General features: G+C 40.1%; 1 protein-coding gene across 1 annotated transcript in view; it reads right to left on the bottom strand.

Moving 5' to 3' along the window:
- Nucleotides 1–210: 210 nt before the first annotated feature.
- LOC136886534 (gastrula zinc finger protein XlCGF57.1-like) overlaps nucleotides 211–26,808 on the bottom strand; it is a 149,144-nt gene continuing 122,546 nt past the window's right edge. The window contains exons 4-5 of the mRNA XM_068230622.1: nucleotides 874–1,102; nucleotides 211–245 (exon numbers count right to left, since the gene is read on the bottom strand). Of these exons, the coding sequence (XP_068086723.1) occupies nucleotides 211–245; nucleotides 874–1,102 (264 nt within the window). The remainder of the gene's footprint in view (nucleotides 246–873; nucleotides 1,103–26,808) is intronic.

Below are 26,808 nucleotides of genomic sequence, written 5' to 3'. Positions count from 1 at the left end.
AACATTTCCTCAGCTTGCGTGTGTAATGAACGCCAAAAAAAATAACTGGAAAAGCTTAATAAAAGATCAATAGCTCCTAACTGGGATAGTACGGAAAACGTAATTGAATAGGCGAGTTGAAAAGTGTACACATTCCAAAATCCTTACTTTTCAGGAAAAAGGAAAATCTGTTTTGTAGCTAAAAGAAAGGTTTGATCAAAAAAGCTTCTATTAGGCATTTATACAAAATATTTCTGCGTATTCAGCTACAAAGTATGGAAATCATATTAAGTATGGTTTTCAAGTTATACCATTTTTTATGTCGAGCACTATGTCCCTTTTCATACTCAAATGTTTATTCAGAGGTTATGGAGGCTAGACATCTTCGTAAACCAAAACACTTTCAAGAGACGGAATGACAATGAATGACTATAAAAGAAATAATGGTTGGGCGTATTCTTGTGTAATAATGTGTTACTGCTTAATGGACTTTTGAAATTGCGAGTTTATTATACACTATTGAGAGGAAAGCAAAGGATGTAAAGACAGTCCTCTCCTTTACTACCAGACCCTCCACAACATGCAGCTGCCCCCTTCTGCAGCATGGTTCAAATCAGTGCGCTTCACATTGATATATCCCTGATCAGCGGCCTAATATAGAATTTGCTGAAGGATTTCGTGACCTGGTTCGTACTGGACGAGCAGTGTCCGCCACCGTGGACCTTCCTCTCTGTTTCGCCACGCCCTCTCTCTCTCTCTGGAGAGGAAGTTTCTCTCTTACTTCGCACGCTAGCTCTCTCTTCTCAACAACCTTCTCTCCGTCCTTGCATGTCCTTTCCATTTCCTCCTCTCTATTCTTACATGCTCTCTCCAACTCCTCTTCTCTGTCCTTACGTGCTTTCTTCACATCCTTTGCTTTCTTCTCAAATGCCTCCTCCCTCTGTTCTATCATCATGTCCCTCGTTTTCAGCACTTCTTCCCTTGAACTCGTGCTGTTCTCTGTCTCCTTAAGGGTGCTCTCCCGTTCTTCCACCACTCTGGTGTCATCTTTCAGCTGCAGTTCCCTCATCTCCACATGTTCTGCCAGTGATCCATAGAGTGCCGCACAGAGCTCGCACCGAGGCTGGAACACTCAATGACACCACAAATTAACAGGTAGTCCTCCTAAGAGCCAGGTTACGTGGGGTCAATTCTAGTGACACTGGCCACGATGAGAATTACCTGAAGGGAAATTGATTCAGTTACGAAGTGCTGCAGACATGGCAACCCTATTATAATGTTCTAGAAACTTACTTCGTCAGCTGAGTGGCACAGTAGTCACATTGCCAAGAAAGAAAGAAAGAAAGAAAGAAAGAAAGAAAGAAAGAAAGAAAGAAAGAAAGAAATAATTGCACGCTAAAATGATGATTTAAACAATGAATATATTTTATAATGTAGAGCCCTCACCTGTTATTTTGAATGCCACACGTTTTATATTGAACTACCTGTATTTCTCAATGTTGACGGTTGAATGTTTACTTCTAGGTTTGTTACGACCTGTTAATTATGTATGATATGAATTTTTGGGGATTTCTTTACTGTGAGAGTAATTGATATTCTTTACTTTTTAATTTTAATTTTAATGTTTTTAGATTATAATTTACAAATTGAATATTCTGTCTTAGGTTTTTGATTGCTCATTTTGTCTAGGGAATAGTTAATCCTTTCAAATTAATAGCAACCTCGATTTCCTATTCAAATAAACATCTATGATTAATGCCAGGCTCAGCTTGAGGTCCTCTAGCCGCTAATTACACGCTCGGAAGCTAAGAGCCCATAACACCGCTTTTAGTTTTTTCTTACAACAGTATTCCATCACCACCACCCTCCTCCCCTGTTACATCACTCCACCTAGAGTCTCAAGTTAGGAAGGGCATCCGGTTAGGAGGATAGAGCCTCGAATTGGGGTAATACTTGAAAAAATCCCTAGCACAGCCTCCACCGGGTTAGTGCCATAAGAGCCCTTGTACACGCATGCTTCTACTTACTTGTGTTAGGCCACTCACTTTTATCCATCCTATCCGATCATCCTCGGTTAACGCTTGTTCTTTTCCGACCCCCATGCTATTATGTTTACGAGGGCTAAGGAGTCTGTAATTTCCACGTCTTTCGTAGCTCTTGTCTTTCCTTGGCTGATACCTTGCGCGGTCGCTCAACTCTCCAAGACCTAAAGTCGCTTTTCAGCGTTACGCCTCAATGAATAAAGAATATGTATTAAGTCTTACACCATCTCCCTGGTACCATGTCAAGTCCCGGGAGGTTACTGAGTGATCAACGCAACGTTAGGCCTGCAGGTGCATCGAACGTGAAGTGTAGGTAGGGATCTTATTCCGTATTCGGGAATTGTGATAATACGCGAAATCCTGCAGAGCTAAATTCCGGCACTAAATTATTTTTACCTATTATATTGGGTATTCAATACAAAGATAGTTTAAGTCTTCCTGCGTGATTGTACCTAAGTCGCGAACTTGTAGAAAAAATGAACTTTGTATTCCATGTGTCAACAAATACATCCAAACTAGTCAACTTGCACGAGCAGTTATTTTTTTGCTGATATGTGCATCCTAGGTTCACCGTTTCTAGAATTTCCAAGATGCTTCCCAATATTACGCCCCCTATGAATAAAACATTTGTATTACACCATATCCCTAGTCCTATGTGTAGCCATCAGCTCCCACAAATCTCAGCATCAAAGTCGAATCTCAAACTTGAGACTGTAACGCCCTTGTAAAGTTAAGCCTGGCGTCAAACGCATGGGTTAACCCAGCATTTTTTACCATAATCATGTCAGCAATTAGGTCTTGAGATGTTAACGCGAGGGTGAGGCGGGGTGATGTACTGGTCATCCTCCTCAGTTGTATCCCCCGTCCCCCAGAGTCTATAGCTCCAGGACACTGCCCTTGAGGCGGTAGAGGTGGGATCCCTCGGTAAGTCCAATGGAAAAACCGACCCTGGAGGGTAAACAGATAAAGAAGAAGAAGAATAAGAAGAAGAAGAAGAAGGAATTAGGGAATTGCCTCTATAAGGCTCTGTGTATGCCTATTTACCCCTGTGTCCTAGCACAGAGCTCTCCCCTGAGTTAGCCCTCCCTATTAGTCACCCTTACGACTGGCAGTACACCATTGATGCAATTCTACCCCTCCACCTCACCTCATAAAAATGAGGATCTGAGTGGAGTGACGTCATCATAGTAGCAAAGGCTGTGATGACGTCACCACGAACAAGCTTTGACCTGTAGCTGAAGACTCCAAGTTCTCTCAAGTCAGGTGTCTTGCGTCATAACACACTGTGGCATTCCTTTACAACACCAGATAGGAAAAAATACAACTTAGCTCGCAAATTCATTCTTCTTTTTTTCTGCTGAAATGTAGACGTCTCCACATTTACTGTAGTCAGTACATCTTCATCGTACACATATTTAAATCAGGGTGAGGATATTTGAAATGCACTTAAGCTCCTTTTTTTTTTTTTTTTTTTTAGTTTATGTGAACTCCACGTTCGAATCTTTAGGAGTGGCATTTACTCTGCTCACCTAGGGTTGAAGTGCCCCCTACAAGAGTTAGTCAAGGAGGTTAGATAGACGACAGCTTAGCACACAACAGGTCTAGACTCAAATAAATACTCCTAGTTCACAATGCAGACACAACAACAGCACAGGTTGCTCGGCTCTTTCTTAAGGCAAGGGTGCCCCTAGAGTAGGTTTACTCTTTTAGAACCCCACCACATCAGAATAAAGTGTCCTACAAGAGTTGGCCAAGGGGGTTAGATAGACAACAACTTAAAATACATCATGCCTAGACTCAGCTAAAGCCCCCAGTTCGCCAACTCATGCTCTCTCAAGTCACGCACATCCTTTAGGAGCCTCTTTCGACAGTATTCCATAATATAACGGCATCCTATTGTCTGAAGGTGTCAGAGGACGTAACGCGTGTCTAGTATCATAATCTCCAGAAATCCCTTCTGCAGCTGTAGTATTGTATCTAAGGGACGAGCTAAACCTTGGTATAAAAACTCCTATATTCAGCTGGAAATATATCACAGGCAATGTGCTTCAATGTGGTAGCAAACACTTGTACTGAATTGTGGATTTGTGACAATTAGGCCTATATTCTACAGAGTTCTTGCGGTTACCCCGATAAGTCTTAAACTTATTACCATATTATAAGTCCAATACTAATAGTTCATGGTGTAGGTTACTGTAGTCACGTACTTCAACAGATGAGTTCGGGATACAAGTTGCTACAGAATAGGTGTGGCCATCTCAAGAACATTCTGAGTTGTAGCCCTCCCTGCGAAAAGCCACTGCAGTGAGCTCAGAGTTTGATCAACGACATTCTGTGAGAAAGAATTCCCAGACCACACTATCTTTTCATCGGTCTGTTTTCACATCAACTTTGCTGCATGGGAGTGAAAGCTGGGTGGATGTGGGGTACATTATTTATGATATATAAGTAACAGACCTGAAAGTAGTGAGAATGACTGCTGGTACAATCAGGTGGAAACAATGGCAGGAGGATATTCGGAATGAGGGGAGTTCAATCCCAATTCGTACAGTACAGCTGCTGATTTAATTTGGCTTTGGTGGTGGGGTCATGTTTGGCGAGTGGCGAAGAATAACGTACATTGCAGTAGAGGGTATGAGAAGTACAGGGAGGACCAATACGACGATGGTTAGACTCAGTTCTTAACGAGATAAAGATTAAAGCTATGAAACTAAATGAACCACAGAGGGTTGCAGACTGAACGCAAAATACGTGACAGTTGGAAATTAAGAAGTACTCATAAAGATAATAATAAGACACACTTCCCGAGTCTTTGACAGTAATTTGTGTTTGTATCAAGCCTGTCCTTATTCCGAATACACTTACTTTATTCCTCCTTTCAAGATGCGCAGGGATGAAATGACGCCAGATGCCGCTAGTTGCAGGAAAAGATGGCCGATACACAGCTTGGTCACGTGTCACAGCTTATCGCTTCTCTCAGCGATACCTGATGAATTGAAACATGTGGAAAATAACAACTTCAGGAGAAAAGAACTAACAAATATACTTAGGGGTAAAACCAACAAAACTGAAATTACAAACAACTTGTTAACGTCAAAACTATTCATTATAACACGTAACTCTCAAGATTTCACAAATTACCATTACTTCGCCGCCTGCATTGCTGTTAACCTCACTTCGCTTGCTACTACGCTGCTAACTTTATACTGCCTCGCCTTACAACTGCTACCTTCGCTGATTTTCCTCACTCCTGCAACCTGGGAACCTCTATGTCACTACAACATCAGCCGTCTGGAATCATCCTATGATAAATGTGTTTTTAAACTTTCTACACTCGCCCTATAAAAGATTAGCCCTCCGCTTCTACAAATCAGTTCAATTCTGACAGCGGTGTGGTTCTGCTTTCGGTGTATTTAAGTTGACTTAACATCTTTGCTATCTGGACTCTTGTTCAGTACGGCATGGGTGAGAAAAGGCTTGACATTTATATTTTGTTGTGAGCATTAAGTCCTTCATTTCAGCAGCTCCGTTAGCCAATCATCTACGAGCGTTTATTATGCTATCTCGAAATTTATGAAGTTCCCAGAGAAGCACAGTGATTACAGGTGGTTAACGATCCTTTGCATTATTTTGGTTACGTAACTGCGTGTGGCCATGTGAAATATTTTTCTTTACTTATGCCATTTTCAACTACGCGGGAGGGTTGCTTCGATTCATGTACCTCCCCGAGTTCCCCTTTTCCTTTTTCCAATGATGGGGGTTCTTCCTTTTTAATGTTCGCCACTTCCTGTTATTGTTTATCTGAGATTTGGTGTCAGGATTATTTTCTTAAGGTAACTTTCACTATTGTTATCTTTGCGACCATTCAAGTAATATGCGGCTGGTACACTGCATCTTGGTCAGTGATTCGTTTTATGAATGTTATTCCGTGTTGCTCTCTTAACTTGGTCCTCTGAATTGTGTATTTAATTCTTAGCATTAATACGTGTTGTACGTTGAGTTGTTTGAAATATTTTTCTACTCTCTTTTGTCAATAATGTACTTTCCTGCGAAAATCTCTGGTTGCCGAAATGCTTCCACGAACCTAGTTAATTCCTGTTATCATTGCTCTTTGTCGGTAGGACATTAGTTTCTGTATTGATGTTCGTGAGTATCATTATAGTCAACTCGCTTGAGTTAAAGTCTATTATACATTTGATACCTAATCTAACGCATAACAACCAGAACACATATCTCCGTGCTCTGGTACAGCACATGTTCACTTCACAACGGTCCTTTGGAGATTGTTCAGTTCCCCGGATGTCACACCTGTAGATGGCCACATATGGGCATACTGAAAGAATTTTTTTCCAGTCAAGACGACTCTATCTAGAAATGAACATGAATTACAAGAGAAAACTCTCTGCTGCAACCAGTATTTACAAATATGTTCGACGATATACAGGAATCTTATGATCGATGCATGACGCATTAGGCCACACTTTTGACAGACTTGCACAGCAAAGTGCATACCAGTTCGTGCTAGTGCTTCAAAATTAACACACTGCGCACTGCTTACGCAAACATATGAGGAAACGGAATAAGCGAAGGAGACATCGGCCATTTATCCAACGAACATTTACGGGCGTTATTACAATTCTCTACATGTCTTTAATGGGAAGCTCCCATAACCAGGATCTCAACTCCATTTTGCTAATTATTATGCTTCTCAGTGTTGCAGTTACTCTTCATACAGCAACAGCGATTGCACTCAGACCTGCTACTTCATGCCAGGGAAAGGCTGATCATTGTAAGCTTCAATTTGTACCAATGAAATCATGTGATTCCTATGGGAGAATCTGAGGCAAGTAGAGACAAGTGTTCGTGGATATATGTGATCCAAAGTGCTCCCTCTGTTTTCCCATGTAAGCTGTCTTGTATATGACAACTATTTCCGGGTATTGGGGAGACTCACTTCACTTCATAACAAGCCTAATTTCTTATTAAAATATCTAAAATTACAATTATGAAGGATGCAGACTGTTACCAGTCATGTTTAACGGAGAGTGTTTGTATATAAATCTGAACTTAAGGGTACATGTCTGTGAAGGACCATAATTTTAACTACAAAACACACACAAGATATCACCAGTAGTATGCTTCATATACACCCGAAATTAACTATACAAGTGGAATTAACCTTTTAGAACCATAAAACAACAAATTCGTTAATCAAGTATTTTAATAATTATCCTACTTTATCCTTTGTATGTAATTTACTTTTTGGGAGTGTATCAATAAAATCCACCATTTTTAACTGTACACAGAGAATGTGTGTGTGCATAAAGTAGACTACTACGGAGAACATGCAGAAAGAAATGAATTAGCAGCATTAATTAAAATTTGGTACATAAAATACAGCAATTTATTGTTGGGTGTAGCTGAAGTCAAGTCCTAACATTTTAAGATAGGTCCATGACTGTAGTCTACTTTTCTTCAATTATCGTTCTGATTCTATGTACGAAGTTTCAGCCTTCTAGCATGAGTAGGTTTTGGTCTATTGAATTAATTATGTCAGAAAACTAAACTTTCGGGAAATTGGACTTAAAGTTTAACTTTGCTTTTAATGAAAGTTGTGGCGTAACCTGATGTGTTTAATGCATTCCAGCCCCATACTCATCTTGGTTCAGAAGTTCTTCATCCTCTTTCTTCCTCCTTATATTCCTTTTTCTGGTTCTTGCCTCCTTGGAAGTCACCTTGAACATTCTCTCTGCCTCGGCAACTATTCTGTCAATAGCAGTGAGGAGGTAGAGGAAGATCCATAATTGCACAGAAAGATTGTGTTGCTTTATACCCTTTGCCTATACACCGCATACCATAGGCTAGTCTTGTGTTCATATTATAAAGCCTCTTGTTATTTACCCCTGAGGTATATACAGATTCCTCATGACCACAGACACTGCACATAATGATAAGTTTTGAGACTAAACTCTTTACTACTATATACATCTTCAAGCAGTTCCATACTACTTTCACTTTCACAATATTTACACTCTAACATTAGTTCAGTAAACTGCACACAACACTCAGTTCAGTTATCACAGACCCAGGATTTATGTTTGGAATCTTTTCTTCACTAAAGTTACTGCTGTATGAGTCGTCCAAATATTTCATTTTAATTTTTTGAAGCACTTCATTGCACCTTAACCTCACTCTCACCAGAACCATTACTGGTACTGATTTGTCTTTCTTGCTCCTTAGATGTAAATCTATTTCCGTAGAACTTGCGCCTGCTGGCACCAAATTTCCTTGTCCTCGGCATATCTATGGAAATATTTGCTACTTATACTTTAAGAAAAACTGTTGTGATCAACACTATAATTTATTTATTACTGATGTGGAGTAAGATGAACAGCGTGTAGGTTAGCCAACTTTTGAAAGTTAAATTTACTATTTTTGCACAGATATTACATTTACTGCCCCAAAGTGACTTGTTCAGGAAATATCATGAAGTTTAAATACATTTGAAATGTAAAGGGGCGTGGCAGAGTTCTGCAGATATTTAGGATTAGCGCTGTAAAAGGTCCTAAAACATTAATAATGTGTACGTATTGTATATGGTTGGATTAAGGAAAGACTGGGGGATAGTATAAGAGCAAAATTTATTTTGATTTTTTAAAAATCCAAATTTATTTCGATTTTTTAAAAAATTCGCGTAAATAATACATAACAATAGTACGATATAGACAAGGAGAATATTTGAGTGATATATGTAACATAAATATTACATACTTTTGTGATTTGTCTTGGTTGTGGCAGTGAGTTTACAGACGAGGAAGTGACACGAGTAAGTTAATAAACATAATGAATTTTTTTTATATTTGATACGAGTTTATTGAGTTGAATTCTAAAAACTGACCACGTACGTCACAAAAATTTACTGTAAAATTATTTATAACTATTTCCTTATTTTAATTACATTTGTGATACTTCAGGAAAGGTGATATTTAATAGTTACTGTAAATTAAGTGAAAACTGTAATCAATTCATTACACGAATTAGAACAAAAGGTAAGTCATACTTCCTGCAGTCTTGTACCTTAATTACTGTATATTAATCTCCCTCATTGAGGCAACTGACAACAGCCCCACATTAACCCTTTGACGCCGACATCCATATACCGTATACGACTCCTTCTCTACACACGCTACCGACCTCCATACGAGGTATAGATACCTGCAGGACCAACATCATTTTGTTGTTGCTCTTAAAATAGTGAATGTTATAGAGATGGAAATGGCATATCTTTGACGGTAAAGATCTCTACATTCCTTGTATGTATGAATAATCCTTAATCAGTGTTTCTGTCTTTCTATCTGAAGTGTTTGAAATAGTCTGATCCCTATCCGCTTGAGAGCACGAAGTCGAATCTAGCAGATGTTTCCTCACGTAGATTGATAGTAGAAATCGCAATCTCTTCACCGATATGAATGTTGACATCACCTGGTGAATTCATATACCGTAATTCTTTCAGTGCCTTGAAATCTGCTATGAATCCTTATTAGTTGATGGAAAGGGTATGGAGATAAACCACCCAATGAATTACTAAATCAATACGGGCAATATGAGCTGATTATCATAATTAATTGACCCGCTGTCAATTTGAAATGACATTGCGTGGAGAAGAAGGATGGCACGGTGCAGTTTGAATGAAAGGGAAGTAATACAGGTTTAATAAATCAGACGATATCAGCACTACACCAGACTAAACTGAGCGAAGAGAGAATGCACGTATTAACAAAAGAAATGGGAGTGCATCGTGCGCGCAGCAAAGTAACGGACGACGAAACACGCCAAAGTATACGCCCTCTTTCTCATGAACTATTCAACCCACTAGCCTGGGATTGGTGCCAAATAAATCTTCGAACTATTGTTCTCAGTTCTTCCACTCAGTTACTGAGACAACGATTACCGTAGTTTTCACTGCATTGAGAAACATCCCAGGCAAATACAAGAACGTCACTTTCATTGTGTACAAATGCGGAAGGTCCCTTCTCTATTACTAAACTATCAAGGTAAATACAAAGTTAATGTAAACTACATTATTTTCAGTCTCTTCTGTAAACGTCTGAAATTAATCTGGTCTAAACTGTATAAACTTCATTATCTGTATTGTCAGTGCTGAACTGTGCAATGTATAATTCTTTGATTTTTCCTCCCATTCAAAACCTTATTCAACCTCCGGAGGGTGTTACAAATTCATGTCAGGTTTACTTAAAAGAACAGGCAGGTTTCGGTCATTCTTTATGGACATTCGAGGTACAGATTGTATTGTACTAATTTTTAAATAATCTAGATATAAGGTACGGTAGTATAAAAATTGACAATTATGGTACAATACACATAAACATTCACAAATTGTGGACCAAATTTTTTTGATAAACCAAAAATTGCGTTTGGATAACAATCGCCTGATGTTGCTAAACTAATTGTAAATTGAGTCTGATACCCATGAACAGATTACACACAACCTTAGCCATACATTTATAGTTTGCTTACAGGCCGAGTCATTTTTATTGACAGTGCTCTATTAACTTTGATGAAACCTTCTCTATTATTCTGACGCTTTTAACAACAGGCAGCCATGAAATAGGTTCTCAGCTTCTACGGTCATTAGACAAGGACAGGAGAGAAAAGTGGGAAGCAACAGTGAAAGATATGGACTTTGCAAAATCGAGCAGAAAAGCTTGGAGGGTCTTAAATCGACTTAGTGGAAAACATTATTCTAAAAAGCAGTGCACTAACTTGAGCCCAGATGCCATTGCAAATAGAATGGAAGTCACCCGAGCCAAGAGAGATAAATGCCATACGAAAACTGTGAAACGTAAGCTCACCGATCTCAAACATGGAACAAAATAGAATGATGAACTGTCTAGACCAGTCTCTATTCAGGAAGTTGAAGCTGCTATAAAAATGCTCAAAACCGGTAAGGCTGCTGGCCCTGATAATATCTTCAACGAATTCCTTCGAAATATGGGCCCACATAGCATAAAATGGATCCTTTCTCTTTTTACTTACATCCTTCAGACTAATAACCTGCCCAAGCAGTTCAAACGGTCAAAGGTGATCGCCCTTCTTAAACCTGGAAAGCCGGAGCAGAGACCTGGAAACTACCGCCCAATAGCACTTCTCAGTTGCAGCTATAAACGCTTGGAGCGAGTCCTCCTCACTAGGATAGCACCACTCATTGACGCTGTAATTACCACACAGCAAGCTGGTTTCAGAGGAAATCGTCGCTGCACTGATCAAGTTTTGTCTCTTACCACTCACATCGAGGCAGGCTTCCAAAAGAAGTTGAAATCAACAGCTGTCTTTATTGATCCGACAAGTGCATATGATAATGTCAGGCGACATGGACTAATTCTTAAAGTGCTGGGAGTAATTCCCTGCTTGGAAATTGCAAACCTAATTTCCAACATGCTCTGTGAGAGAGAGTTTGTAGTATTCCTATGTTATTCTAAAAGTCGCAAAAGAAAATTAAATAACGGTCTGCCATAGGGATCAGTATTGGCCCCAGTTCTCTTCTACCTATACATCCATGACTTACCACCAACCACAGCTACTAAGTTCATCTATGCAGACGATATTGCATTGGTAGCTCAAAGCAGAAATTTCGAGGATGGAGAAGGCATTCTTTCAGCAGACTTGGTCAAAATGGCAACTTTGTTCAAGTCTTGGCGTGTGATCCCAAGTACTTCTAAGACCGAGGTTTCGTGTTTTCATCTCAGCAACCAACTCGCGAACTATGAGCCATCTGTCTTATTCCTTGGTGAGAAACTAAAGTACAACCCGTTCCCGAAATATCTAGGAGTCACACTGGACAGAACTCTGAGCTACAAAGAACGTCTCACCAAGCTCTCTCACAAAATCGCAACAAGGAATAACATCCTACACAAGCTTTGTGGCAGTTCCTGGGGAGCCTGAGCTGACTGCTTACGATTAACGGGTATCAGTCTTGTCTACTATTCAGCGGAATATTGTGCCCCAGTATGGCTGGAAAGTGTACATGTGCATAAAGTGGATACTAAGTTGAATGATACTATGCGCTGCATAACTGGTAATGTAAAGTCAACACCTCGCCACTGGTTACCCGTGCTTAGTCATATCCCCCACCTCACCTGAGGAGAAAGGAAGCTCTGCCGAGTGAAGGAAAGAAGATCTGGTCATCTCCCTCATTACCAGTTCACCAGGAATTTTGGTACCCATCGCCACGCCGACTTCGATCTAGGAGACCAGCTAGTATACTCGCTGTCCGACTCTTGAGGGATAATTTTAATCTAAACAAGAGCTGGCGGGATGAGTGTTCAATTTCAACATCTGGAACAAATGCTCATGACCTAAATCCAACCCTGAAAATGAAGGGATTCGACACCCCAAGAAAATTATGGTGTCGCCTCAACAAACTGAGGACTGGGCATGGACGCTGCAATTTCTTACGCCATAAGTGGGATTGGATGGTTTCTCCAATTAGTGAATGCAATGAAGAGGAGCAGACCATGGGCCATGTGATCCTGCGCTGCCCTCTTCATGCCTACTCCGGAAGCCCCATCGACCTGTTTCATCTTTCAGAAAGTGCTGCAGAGTGGCTGAAATACTTGGACCTCGACTTATAAATTTGTAGTTATAATCACCATACGATTAAATAAATAAATAAATAAACCTTCAGAACGAGCACCGAGAGTTATCTACAGACACTCAAAAATTTGTTTATCAATAAAATCAAGTATACACGCAAGAGAAGAGAATATTTCTCCTCAAACAACCTTTTTAACAAACTGAATTTACACTGAGAATACACAAAAATTTAATATAAATATTGGCATGATGATCATACGATTTTAATATTTTTAATGTGAACGGATACTCAGTATGTTAACAACCACTTTTACTGAATTGTGAGCTTGTGAAAATTAGGCCTACTTTCTACAGAGTCCTTGCAGTTATCCTACTAATTCTTAAACCTGTTATCATGGTATAAAATTTATATTTATATTAACAGTTCGTGGTGTAGGTTACTGTAGTCAGTTTGTGAATCAGGAACAACAGCTGAATGACCTGGTAAATGGAACTGAGACTCTGGATACCAGTTGCTACAGAATAGGAGTGAACATCTCGAGAAAACTGTGAGTCACGGCCCTGCTTGTGAAAAGTTACTGCAAGTAGCTCGCAGTTGTGAGACAGTATCTCTACATCGGTCTGTTTCTAGAGGAACTTTGCTGCAAGGGAGTAAAGTTGGTGGAAGTGGGGTATCTTATTCACGAGTTTTAAGTAACAGACATGAAATGAGTGAGAATGATTGCTGGTTCAAACAGGTGGAGACAATGGCAGGAGATTATTCAGAATGAAGGGAGATAAAGGCCAAGTTATGAATGAACTCATTCGATAAATGTGTAAACCTGACTATTTTTGGGATCATGTAAGGCGAATGGAGGATGATGTGTTATCGAGGGGAATAATGGGCTCAGCCATAGAGGGTAAGTGAAGTAGCAGACTAAGACGACGATGGTTAGACTCAGTTTCTAAGGAGGTAAACATTAAAGGTATGAAATTTAATGAGGTCACGAAGCCTTACAGACTTACCTTATCCTCCATAATTTCTGAAAATTGTCACCTCCACTTTTCAACACATTTGCCGACAAGCCTGCTATGTCGTTCTACATTTGTTGTTGTTTTTGTTTGAGTCATCAGCCCATACACTGGTTTGATGCAGAACTCCATGCCATCCTATTCTGTACCAAACTTTTAATTGTACATACCTGCTTCACCCTACTTCTGCTCTAACCTGCCTCTCATATTCACACCTTGGCCTACCCCTACCGTTCTTACTGGCTACACATGCTGAACAAGTGCTGGGTGTCTATCATTTTATCTCTCCCTCTCATCAAATTTAGCCAAATCGATCTCCCCTCACCAATTCGATTTAGGGTGATGATGTTAGTCTCTTACGTATCTTATTGCTTTTGGTGAAGGGAGTGATAACCTTAAGAGCTACAGATTTATGTCGGTTTCAAACAACAGGTACACGATTTTTCATTTCATAATTCTTACCATGCTCCACAGAGATTCATAGCTCGGAAATTTTGGTTAAGAACCCAGTGACTGTCTCAACCTTTAAAACCCATCCCGCTGACCTAGAAAGTGTGCATCTTCTAATTCCCTTCAAAAGTGAAGGAAAAAGCTACACTGCGAATCAAGATTGAGGCGGTGTATTAGTCTACATTACATTTGGAGTAACAAATTGTGAAGCAGGTTCTCAACGAGTTATCAAAAAGGAATCATTCAGGAAAATGCATTTCTCTTTGTGGAATGACGAAGCTGAAATCCTTTCTTAATCTGTCAAAGCCCAATGTCACCTACAGGTGAGACCTAATATTAATAAAATTTCCTGTTTGAACTTCTCTGCCTGTTGGAAGTACTCAAAGAAAGGTCTTGGGATTTGAAATGGAACATTTTAAATTCGCAACCTGCACTGGTCAGTCAGCTCACGCTCAAGTACAAGAGGTAACAGACTGGATTGAAGAGGAGAAGCAACTGCGCGTTATTATGTCACGGAAAGCGTGTGATAAAATGTAATTATATTTTGCAGTTTATGCTTGTATATTGCTTAAAGGGTCAGAAATGAAAGTGATACATTCTTAAGCATAATATTACAATTTAAACATGTGTTATTGACATGAAGAGCATGATGTTACCTGTATGTGTCATTGGTCACATAAAGTAGGCTTTTTGTCCAGTTTCAGTTATGGAGAGTATCTGATATTCATTTCATGTTTTCTCTCCCTTTTCAGTCTGACATTGAATGAGGTACTAGAAATGTTGGAAGATCTATATACCTATAGATGACATTACTATGTTTCTACAAAATTACAGGTATTTTACAGATGACAGAAGTGGCGATGGGGCAACTAATTCTGTCGATCTCAATCCCCTTCCCGGTAGAATGTTGAGATTGACAGTGGAAATAAATATGATATCAGCAGATGATGGTACGCCGGTACCTTCTAATGAAATGAAGCAGGCGCCTGGTTTTTCTGGGGCAAATAAACGAGCATCTTCTAAGGGAAAATACAAGTTGTGGGCAGCTACGGAGGAGAATTTTATTTTCCGCTTCTGTGAGGGACGGGCATGAGGAACCTTCAGAATCCGACGGACCGCAACTGTCTCCAGTTCAGTGTTTTGAGTTACTGTTCATTGCAGAAGAATATCATTGTGAAAATGTCAAAATTATACGTTGTGCACAGGAACCATATGTCAGACATAAATTCAGATGACATAAGGGTTTATATCACTGTACTATTTTTGACAGGCAAAACGCATCTGGAAAACATAAGAATTTTTTTGGAAATAAAATCAGATGTTTACAATAACTTACTTTCCAAAGCATGAGAAGAAATACACTTCCAAAAATTAATCAGTATTTGTAGCCTTCAGAAAATATGAATCTTCCCCTCAATAACGAACTTAACAAGGTACAAAAATACTTCAAATTTCTTAATCAAAACTTTGGGCAGTAATTTGAGGGAATCGGTTCACGTGACCTTGTAGTGGATGAAGCAATGGTTTCCTATTACAGCCGTCACAGCGCCAAGCAAGGGGAAACCTCTAAGGTTCGGCCTTAAACAGTGATCAATTCCTACGCGATTTGCTTACCTCGTAGCCTTTGAGCCTTAACAAGGATCTAAACCAGCCCAGCATCCGCGACAGTCCAATATGCGTTAGGAGCAATAGTTGTCTTCGGAATTGAAAGTAGGCTACCAGCAGGCTGCAAACTGTAACTATACTGACCAATGTAACCTACAGGTGGCACCCCTGTATTTTTTTTTGTGGAACACTTTCCCTCTAGTTTTTTAGTTTTGCTTTGTTTTTCGTAATGTAGCTAACATAATCTAAAATGAAATACATAGATCTATTTCGTACATTGTATTTGGGCTTTGACGGGTTAACATGGTGTGTGTGTGTGTGTGTGGTAACTATCGCAGACTCAACGAGTGTACTATACTTCACACTGATGACTTCAGTTACTTTCTTCAAGGTAAACCAGTGTTTCTTGAATTAGACACGTGACAAGCCTTCTCCCAGATATGCTTAGCAGATGAAGATAAAAAAAACTCAGCCCTACTCACCCCTTTTGGACTATTTCAGCTCAACTACATGCAGTATGGGCTTAAAAGAAATCACATTTATTGGAATGTTTTGAGAAGACTGAGATCGAAGATGGTTAGGATGATGTAACAATAAAGGAGTATTTTGGTTTTAAAAATTACTTAACAATTCAGAATTTTTGTTTTCTTCTGGAATTCTTCTATGAGACGATGAATCATATTGATAATTTGTATAACACAATTCCAATGCAGTTGCCATATCCAATGCATTACACCGTTTTGAATGAGCTGTTTCTGAAATAAGAGAGAATAATGAAAGGTATCAGGTAGGAGAGGATAAATGTTCTACTCCAGAAAAAGCTCTAAATAGAGTTCTAGTTTAAATCTCATTGTAGATGCCAAAGAAGTGTGGGATATAGTGATCAACCAAATGAAAGAAGAATTCCAAGAGTCTCATATATTAAGTAGTTTCGAAAGTTTGTTCCGAAAAGTTTGTTACGGTTAGATAAATTTTACCAACGAATTTCATGAATACTTTTTCATGAAGTTTCAGTCCATTTATCTACCAAGATAAATTGAGAAATGAACTTTCAGTGATTTATCGCAATGATACTCTAAGGATATTTCCTTCTGCCTGTGATTTGTTCACATTCTTCATGAAGCATTGATCGGAAGAATCGTTCTCTGAGGAACACAAAATTCTACAATTGCACTAACTATGCCAGTTTCAACAGCGAAAGCAGAGCGAAGTTACAGCACATTAAAATTAGTCAATAATTATCTTCGAATAATATGGGTCAAAACAGACTGAATTCACGCACTGTTTCTTCAATTCATAAGGAGGAAACTGGTGAAATGCCCAACTTCAACAGAGTCATTGACATGTTTGGCAGTCAGAAGAACAGGCGTGCTCAACCGCTGTATAAGTAATGTGTCTTTGGAGTCTATGTGGTAGAGTATAGATACCATGTTTCAAAAATACCTGCCTCAATCCCATTTCCATGGCCAGAAACTCTATATCGGGCCGCACTGGCGGAATTGATCACGAGCCGCCACTGTATGCATTCAGGTCTGATAATATTGTAATTGGTCTTGGTTCACGCTCGGGGACTGGGTGTTTGTGTTTGTCCCGGAATTCTCTCCTTCATGTTTACGCAATTCTGCCTGCTGTCATTTCTTGATGGATACAGTACTTTTGCAACCATCTCTTGGCGCAGGCCAGAGTAAAGTATAGCTTCCACCGAAGTCCCAGTCAACATCCATGGCTGTGACAATATGGAAGTTGCTGGGGTATGGGTAGTGCTGAGTAATGACATTCAGAGCATGACTAGTGCATCTGAGTGTTATGAAAGGTGCTGCTTATAGGGTCAGTCGTGCTGCAATAGTATTTCCTGACCCAGTGAGGAAAGCAATGGCAAACTACCTCACTCCTTACCTTGCCTAGTACGCCTCATTTTGGTGCTGCCATTGGTTTTTGTGGTTTCCGTATAACCGCATAACCTTTGGTGGTGCAATTGGAGGATCCAACCAGTCTCTGGGCTGATGAACTAACAGACAGACATTTACGCAATACTACCAATATGCAATAGGGATTACATCCCATCACCTAGGTTTTGCGCCGGGAAAAGCATCAGATCGCAAAAAAAAGTCAAATACACATGTGCGACGAAAGTCGCAACAACGTAACAGACCCATGCCATGGTTACTGTACCAGAGGTATACCCGACCCGTGCATTTGAAAGTAGCGACTTGTAGAAGTCCATGAAGATCATGAAATCAGAAACCCAGTTTGGAAATAGTGTGAACGTTTCTCGACATATGTCACTACTATTGACTTTTGTTGTGCCTTCTGGGGTGAAGATGAACTATAGAAATTCAGCATAAATTTTGTGCGTTAAGGTTTCCTAAACTGGAATATTTAGTGTTTGTTTTTGATGTTCAAGTGTTATTAACACTGCTATCTCTTCCCACACGCTTAAAGCGTTGGCCGCTGATAAATGTTGTATATTTATTTATCGACCAATCAAAAATGTTCTGATATTTATTAAATTAACCAATAAGAATTCGGGGTGTGTCAGGGCCTGGCTTTTCCTCTCCGCTATCAAAGCCGAGGGCTGATGACCGCTCCAGTCTAGAGCGTGTACGTAACGGAGGCTCCCTCGTCCATCTTCTGGAGGTCCACGAGCTCGAGATAATGGCAGTTTCGTCTTAACTATGTGATAGTTTTGAGAGCTAGCTTGAGAGGAAAGTTTCAAACGTCTAGTAATGAACTTTCATTTTGTCCAATGGATATTTCAAACTTTAATTGTAAAATTCAAACAAGTCAAAAGAACTGAACCATAATCAGAGAATAGAGAGTGAGTAACTCTCATGTATTCCCTCTCAAGTTGACATTGAGGTGACCATGAATTTGTAACCGTTAAAATCCACCTAGCATTTCTGTAACTTAAATATTTTCTCCATGTAGTCACCTCTCTAACGACGGGCCATAAGCCCAAATAGGGTTTTAAGAATTTCATGTAAGTATCAAGTAGTAAATGTGTTCGCCTCCTTACCATTTCGATTTTCGGCCAGTAACTTTACCTTTTGTTTTTACCAAAGGTCAGGTAGGATGGGTACTTGTTACCCCCGTTACAGTTAACATCATTCATTCATTTTTAGGCAGTTAGACTGTTGAGCAGTTAGGACAGGGAGTACTGTTTCATTTTGTTAAATGTAGGTTGTGCCTGGATAGGCCAGGAACTTGTAAATTTCGAGAATAGTCTACAAAAAAGTGAATTTGTAGAACAAGAAGCTCTTCCCCTGATGTAGAAATTGGAAGATCCATCTCCTTGACAGTTGATTGAAAGGATCAGTAGCGCTGATTTAAAAATTGTCATTAGGGAGCTTCATGCTCATATTGTTAAATTATTGTTATCTAATTTTCCCAACATTGTACCCAAGCTAACAAGCTAGATCTGTACCTGAATCGTTATTTGTTTAGCAGAGTGTAAAATTTAATATTTGAAAAGAAACAGTAGAAGAGAATGAAATACAGCTCCAGTTTTAAAGCACCTTCATCCCTCCTCGGGATCCATCGTGTTGTGAAGTGATTGCCGTAATATTTCTGTACTTGTCTACGACGAAACATTTCGAGGTACTGTCATGCGCCTCGTGTTCCGAGCTATAAACGAGGTGGATATCTGCCAACACTCCTGCGTGACGCTACAAGCTACAGAGATGTATGAACATCTGCCATCCACTCTGAATGTTCATAAGCGAAAAATTTGCATTTATATTTCAGAGAAGGTGCCTCTAGATTACCTTACATTTATACCGTAGGCCCAGTAGGCTTCGAAACACTGTGCCGGCGCAATCAACACATCAAGGCTTCACTGTTTCGAAGTACTGAGATAACTTCGTGTGTCATGTCGCGTGAACAGGAACCATCGATGCTTCGGAACAGCAGAGCTTTGAAACAGTGACGGAGCTTTGTTCATCTCCTCGCCTCAATCCGCGTGACATTGCCCTGAAGATAAGCCGAGACTCTTTATATTCCGAATCGCGAGTCAATGCACTCCACAATGTAAGGTCTTTCACACGGAAACATTACATAATTGTTCTCAAAGCAGGGTCATATTATAAGAGAAAGTCGCAAATGTTTCTAAAATTACTTTTTAAAACTTAAATTTGAAGTAAAATTTTAAACTGGAATAGACCAAGTCTGTTACTCTACACATAACACCGATCTTGGGCTCTTCTGAGATTTAATTACTTTTTAATAATTATTCAAGTTGGTCCACTTACTTAGACTACTTTTGCAACAGGATTACGTATACATAGTGTACCGGGCGGTACACCTACACGCCGCTAGTTCAAATATTGCGCCAGTTGAAACTCCTCTACAGGAGAAAGCCTGAACTTTATCAAACTGAATTAACTCAACGGTTTCTCGGAAGATGTCACCACTGTAAATTTGGTAATTTTTAAGTGTTCTGAACTGTGTCTATTTCGATTTGTATTTGTTTGATCCGTGTCAAGAAGTTGGGACAATCTCCAACAGATGTCTCTACCAAAAACTATGATAACGCACTCTGGTGTAAAGGAATGTAGTCTCCTGAAGAAATATTGTATTCCTAAGTTTTGTTTTTACTAAATTTTGTTCTGTGGTTTGTGGGTTGGCAATATAAATCCTTTGTTTCCGCCTGTTTTGAATTCAGCCAATCCCGAATTTTCTAAATTAATTTTCCTCCAATCCTAGGTTTCTTGTTCATGTTGTGTGTGACTTTTGTTATTAGCCAATAAAGGGAAGGGGTGTGGCGCTTTTATTTCATGAAAGGTCTCGAAGCTTCCTTCTGGGTATAAAACTGCTGAGGTTCATGGCTCGTCGCCACTCCATCCACGTCTTGCTTAGTGTGTGAATATGTAGCAGGGGGCGGGAAGCACCTCTTTCTTCGGGCAGCACTTCATCAACAAGGTAATGGCTGTTTAATAACTTTATTTCTTGCTAGCTCAGCAGTATAACCCCCGGGGCAGGTTCGAAACTTTTCTCATGTAACCTACCTTTAAAATGTAAAAGACATTTGGTAAAAATTCCGTCTCTTTAACTACCAATTGGGATAGAGAGTGCCTTATCCTCTCGAGCTCCCACTCATATTGTTTTGAGGTGACTACGTTTTCATTACCGATTTTCTTCTTTTCTTAATGTAATAAAGTTTTCTTATACTAGTCACCTCCTTAGTATGGGCTTAGCCCTTGTGTATGCGGCCTAGTGCCAAGTAGGTTTTAAAAGTGTATTAGGAGTGCAAGCTACGCCTCCAGTCAATTTGGTATGTTGGGCCATGTAATTAACCTGTTCCTTTTCTGAGTAGGCCCAGTAGGTTGGGTACATGATATCCCTGTGTAAATTTGTAAGTTGTGCCTGCAGGCAAGTGATTGCAAAAGTCGAGGATGCCTTAAATAGGCGTGAGTAACAGAGAGCCGGTTCGCTCGTTTCGAATTAGGTTTTGAGTGCCTCTAGATGGCCGGGATACGTTAGGTGAGAGCAAGTGCTCTTTGATTTCAGGGGAATTCTGCCCCAGGTAGTCTGGTTGCATATTGGTAAAGTGGAGCTTGGAGCTCATTAATTATTCACCCGGGGCTTGAACCCCAGCAAATGTAATTTCTTAACTTGTTTTCCTCTTACTTGGTAACTGTTACTCTGTAGTTGTTATTTGTTGATTTTGAAAAGAAAGTATAACCTTTGTTAAAGTTTTAAATTAACTTTAATTTTGTAGTTGAAACCTATTCCAGCCCACACCTTCTTTCACCTCTGCTGTTCCACAGACACCTCGGAACAAGTGGTAGCAGAGCGTGGTTGAATGGGTCTCAACTAGCCCCTTTTGACTTGCTTTGTTTTGAACTCTAACAATTTTCTCAGTTGCTGGAATTTTTTTCTTTTCTAAAATTTTTCTGTCGACATGTCCGGCCCTCGCGACGTCCTCCATCCCGGCTATTTGCGCAAGGAGGCATTGATCTATGAATTAACAATTAGAAATGTGCAATCTGGAGGCAGGGTTGCAGTAGATACCAATAAGCTTAAAGAATCACTTGATTTGCCTATTTCCATCCCCACTTTGGGAGAGAAAGAGATTGACAATGCTCCCTCCACGATCACTGATAATACTACTGAGCTAGCATCTGTAGTTAGTTTTTGGAAGAAAACGATCCCTCTCCAAATCAACTTAAACGTGTGAAAGCTAGATTGTTTCATTTTTACAATAGGGTCACTGATCTATTGTCTTTAATGTTGAACGACATTCAAAAGAAGGAAGCTAGTGTCGTTCTCGAAAATCTTTCGGACTTGTCCAGTAAGGTTAGCCTTTTGTTAACTGGGGCAGTCCCCCCCCAAAACCGACTCTCCCACTCTGGTAAATCTTGTCAGCGAGGAGCATTCTCCCACAAAATCTGTAGAAGCCCGACAAACTTCTGTTCCAGTAGAAACTGAGTCCGTTCGCCGCACATACATTCCACCCTTTGTCTTGAATAATGCACCTTCTGAATCTGCTTCTCCGCCACTTGGGTCCCTTCCTACTACGTCACCCGGGTTCAGTAGTTTGCCTCATCCGTTAGCAATGCTGCTCAAGGGTATTTCTAAGTTTTCTGTTAATTCCACCAGTGACGTTATGTAATTTTTAAGGTTTTTTGTTGAGTTTCAGGATCATGCTCTTGTTTTTTCTCTTTCTCCCTGTCAAATTCTGCAGATTATTTATCCCTAGTCAATCGGTGTTCTATCTGACAAAATTGTAAGAGCTATTGCTGATCAATCATCTATAGAAGACTTACACGCCCATTTATTAGCAAACTTCATTCCAGCTAGGGCTAGGTCATCACTAATTCAGAAGTACTATTACCGTGTACAGCGCCTGGATGAAAATCTTGCCGACTTCATCCAAGATATGAAATTCTATACCAGGGTGTTTTCTCTTCACTTCCCTGAAGATCAGATTGTACAGGCCATTGTGGAAGGCATTTCTCCACCATACAGGTCATACTTGTGCTTTGCGTCGCGTCCGCAAATTTTTGCCGAGTTAGAGGCTATGGCTGTCTCAGCGGAAGGAGTTAGATACGCCGATACCTTGCGTGTCGCGAAAGAACCCCCTCCATCCTCTAGTAATTTTCGGCCTCCACCTCGCCGAACCGTCACTGCCCGTAAATGTTATGCATTAAATCTAGTGGGACAAGGAATGGAGCAGGGTCATCCCAAGGCTGTTTTAAATGCGGCGCATTTTCACATATTGCCAAGAACTGCCCTAATGCTAACAGCACTCCCTCCTGTTCAACTTCGGGTGGAATTTCCACCATCAATCAAAAATGACTAGTGGCTCCGGCTGAGTCGGTAGATTCATCCTTTCAAGGCTCAGCACAAGTTAAATCTGACGAAAATGCAGGAAAAAGGCAGAACTATTCTACATTCCCATTTGAATGTCCCAGAGAATGTCTTAGGATTGCGGCGGATTCACCCGCACCTGTTCCCTTCCTCAAAATTGAATTAAGGGGACACGGAACGCCCTATGCTTACAATGTTAGATCATGCTTCACAAAGGTACATTTTTTTCTAAAAACCTATTAGAGCTATCAATTTGAAAATTACACAGCATGTACCCACATATCTTGGCTTGGTACTGAAATAACTGGTTTTGAGTAATATGAAATAATTTCTGATTTTTGAATTATTATTTGGAAGTTACAAATTTTGGCAATTTTTGCCACTTTTTACGCTTATAAAATACTTAATATCTGACCTGCAACGATAATAATTATTTCATCATATGCACAATAACATTAGAAAGTAATCCTGAAAGTTTGAATCCTCTGTATCTCACACAACCTAAGAAAATGATCCTTATGTATTAAAAAACAATTACTTTCAGGAAATGGACTTTAAAGTCACAGCTTTAGTGCATGCCTGCTCCATAGCTTGGATTATCTTTATCCTCTTCCATTTCATCTTCTTGGCTTCTCTTACTAGCTCTTCTGACTTGTCTGGCCTCATGGTGCAAGTTTTTAACAGCCATTTCAGCATATCTCAGTTTTTCCAAGTCGAGTTGCAGCATGGCGCCACGGGTATGAGAGCGAATGCCCAGCCCCAGTCTTTGCAGCACTTCACATTTTGGATTATTTCCCTCGTTAAATGATGCCACATCATCATATACACCAAAATGAAGTATCCTTATTGACACAAACACAGCTTTTTTGCAAACGGCTCCATATAATGTTATTTACACATTCATTAGTGTATTGTGTGCGACCATGGAAGCATTTTTTCAACAGGCTAATGTATGACAGATCCCAGAAAATTGATTGTTTTTCCTCCATAATATCATATGGCAGACTGTGAGGATGACTGTAAGTTTCTCCCGTCTCTATTCCTCTGTTGAATTTAGATCAGCTGTCTTCTCCCCGTGGACACAGTCCATGCTGGAGCTTGTCATCAGTTGATGACATATCACAGAACATTACTAGTAGAAGGACTGGTTATTAAACGGTCAGCAACAAAGTTCTCTCCAACTCTGGCCTTCTTCTTCGAATTAACACGCTTTTTGAACACTCTAGTATTAACACGAGGCATACTGGATCATCAAAATACAGTAAGAACACCGAAGTAAACAGAAACACATGTCATGTAATCATATCAACCATAAACAAAGCAAACAAATGACAGTCAACAACCAAATCCATGACAATGCTGCCAACAGTGAAATTCCACAGCAATATATTTCCCTCATCTGATTAAATCTACCACTCTATTGGGATATATATAAAAAATACTGCTTCCATCAGTCTAACTGCCAAATTACCTGCCTTGCGGGAGCCTGAAGCCTATGCATCATATTATAATATAATTAATTAAAAATACTTCCAGCAGGAGGATTATCAAAATTGATACACCACTGGAAAGGGGAATGGTCACAGATACACAATTCAAAATAATAAAATAAAAAGTTATTTTTCATTTTTTTCGTTCCGTGTCCCCTTAAATAAAGAACCTGTAACAGCTCTATTAGATTCAGGCAGTGTGTTCCATTATTTCGGCTGAATGGTATTCCAAATTAAAATCTATTTGTAGACTTCCTGATTTTTGTTCCACTTCGGTTCAATATGTTTCGGCAAATTCCTCTCCATTAGAAATTTTAGGTTTTCTGTATGCCAAACTTCGTATATCTAAATTTACTTGGAAATTTAAACTGTTTGTGGCCAAGCACTTGTCTTGCCCCATTATATTGGGAGCTGATTTCATGTCTCACACCGGTCTAGTGCTCGACCTTCAGAGCAAGTCGTGCACTTTCAAATTTGATAGTAATTCTAAAATCCCGTTGCTAAAATGTAGTTCTGTGTCATGTTCATCTATTTCGCCTACCCTGGAAAAGATGTTGTTAGATCTTAGACATCTACCTGAGGAGCAGGCTGATAGTATTCGTAAGTTGTGTCAGTCGTTTCCAGAGGTGTTCTCTGATACTCTTGGTGTTACTGACCTTATTGAATACAAGATTGAGGTTACAGATTCGATTCCAGTCCGGTTTCCGCCTTATAGGTTGTCTCCACCTAAAATGAAAGCTTTGAAGGAAATCATAGATCAGATGTTGAAGGATGGTATTATTCGGCCCTCTAAGTCGGCGTATTCTTCGCCTATTTTTCTAGTCCCGAAACCACAAGGTGGCTTCAGGCCTGTGATTGATTATAGGGCTCTCAATCGGAAGGTGGTGTTACAATCCGTGCCCCTTCCAGACCTTCACTCTTGTTTTTCTTGGTTTCGTAAAGCTAAGTTCTTCACCATCTTAGATCTTAATCAGGCGTATAATCAGATAACGCTTGCAGAGGAATCTAAACACCTGACAGCGTTTGCCACGGATTGGAACTTGTATGAATTCAACCGCGTGCCTTTCGCGCTCCCCACGGGAGCAGCTGTGCTTACGAGACTGCTAGACAGGGTCTTCTCCGACATCAAATTTGAGTACTTGTATCATTACCTGGATGATGTCGTCGTATTTTCTGAGACCTTTGAAGAACACCTTGATCATCAGAAAGAGGTCTTAAGTCGCCTTCGTAAGGCAGGGTTAACGGTGAAGTTGTCCAAGGTCGCATTCGCTAAGCCCTCCAAGTCATTTCTAGGGCATATTGTGTCGCCCGATGGTGTCGCAGTCGATCATTCTAGAACACAGGCCATCCGTGTTTTCAAACCTCCCAAGGATATTAAAGGGATTGCTAGGTTCATTGGTATGGTGAATTTCTTCAAGAAATTTATTCCAAATGTCGCCAATAGAGCGGCGCCCTTGAACTTACTTCGTAGGAAAGGCGTCAAGTTTGAGTGGGGACCTTCGCAACAAGCCGCTTTAGAAGATCTCAAATTAGCTCTGTGTAATGCCCCTGTTCTTGCCATGCCCGATTTCTCTAAGAAATTCATCGTCCAAACCGATGCGTCGTTGTCGGCGGTAGCTGCAGTCCTTCTTCAAGAGACTGAACTAGGGAGGCGACCCATTGCCTATGCCTCTAGGACATTATCGGCCCAAAAATCCAAGTATTCCATCTACGAACTTTAAGGTCTAGCAGTTTTGTTTGCTCTGGAAAAGTTCCGCCTCTATCTGGAACATGTCAAGTTCGACTTGGAGACAGATAACCAAGCCTTAAGTTGGGTCTTAGGTAGGCTGCGTCGTACTGTTTGCATAGTCCGCTGGCCATAAGAATTTCTGCCTTCCAATTTGACGTTAGGCATATTAGAGGTACAGAAAATGTTGTGGCAGACGGACTAAGCCGTATGTTTTCTAACGAGGTAGAGACCCCTGAACAGGTTGATAGTTCTTCACCTCCCGAGTCCATACTACCTCATGTTAATGCCATTCTAACTGATGCTCCCATGCTCTTTAGGGATATTGAAAAATATCAACGTGAAGATCCGACGCTGGCTCCGATAATGGAAACCCTTTCTTCTGGGGAACACGTCGTCCCTTATGTACTGAGGAATGGTGTTTTACGTTGCCCTTCGAGGCATGATAAGATGATGAAAGTTGTAGTTCCAGCTGTTCTTGTACATATGATCTTCAAGTACTACCATGAGACCCCACTAGGGGGGCATTTAGGCATCTTCAAAACCCGTGAAATGTTCATCCGGAAGGGTATGGACGGAGAAA

Source organism: Anabrus simplex, chromosome X (assembly GCF_040414725.1).
Source record: "Anabrus simplex isolate iqAnaSimp1 chromosome X, ASM4041472v1, whole genome shotgun sequence".
NCBI classification, from domain to species: domain Eukaryota; kingdom Metazoa; phylum Arthropoda; class Insecta; order Orthoptera; family Tettigoniidae; genus Anabrus; species Anabrus simplex.
The sequence above is the reverse complement of the archived record's forward strand: the minus strand, read 5'-3'. Positions and strand labels throughout refer to the sequence as shown.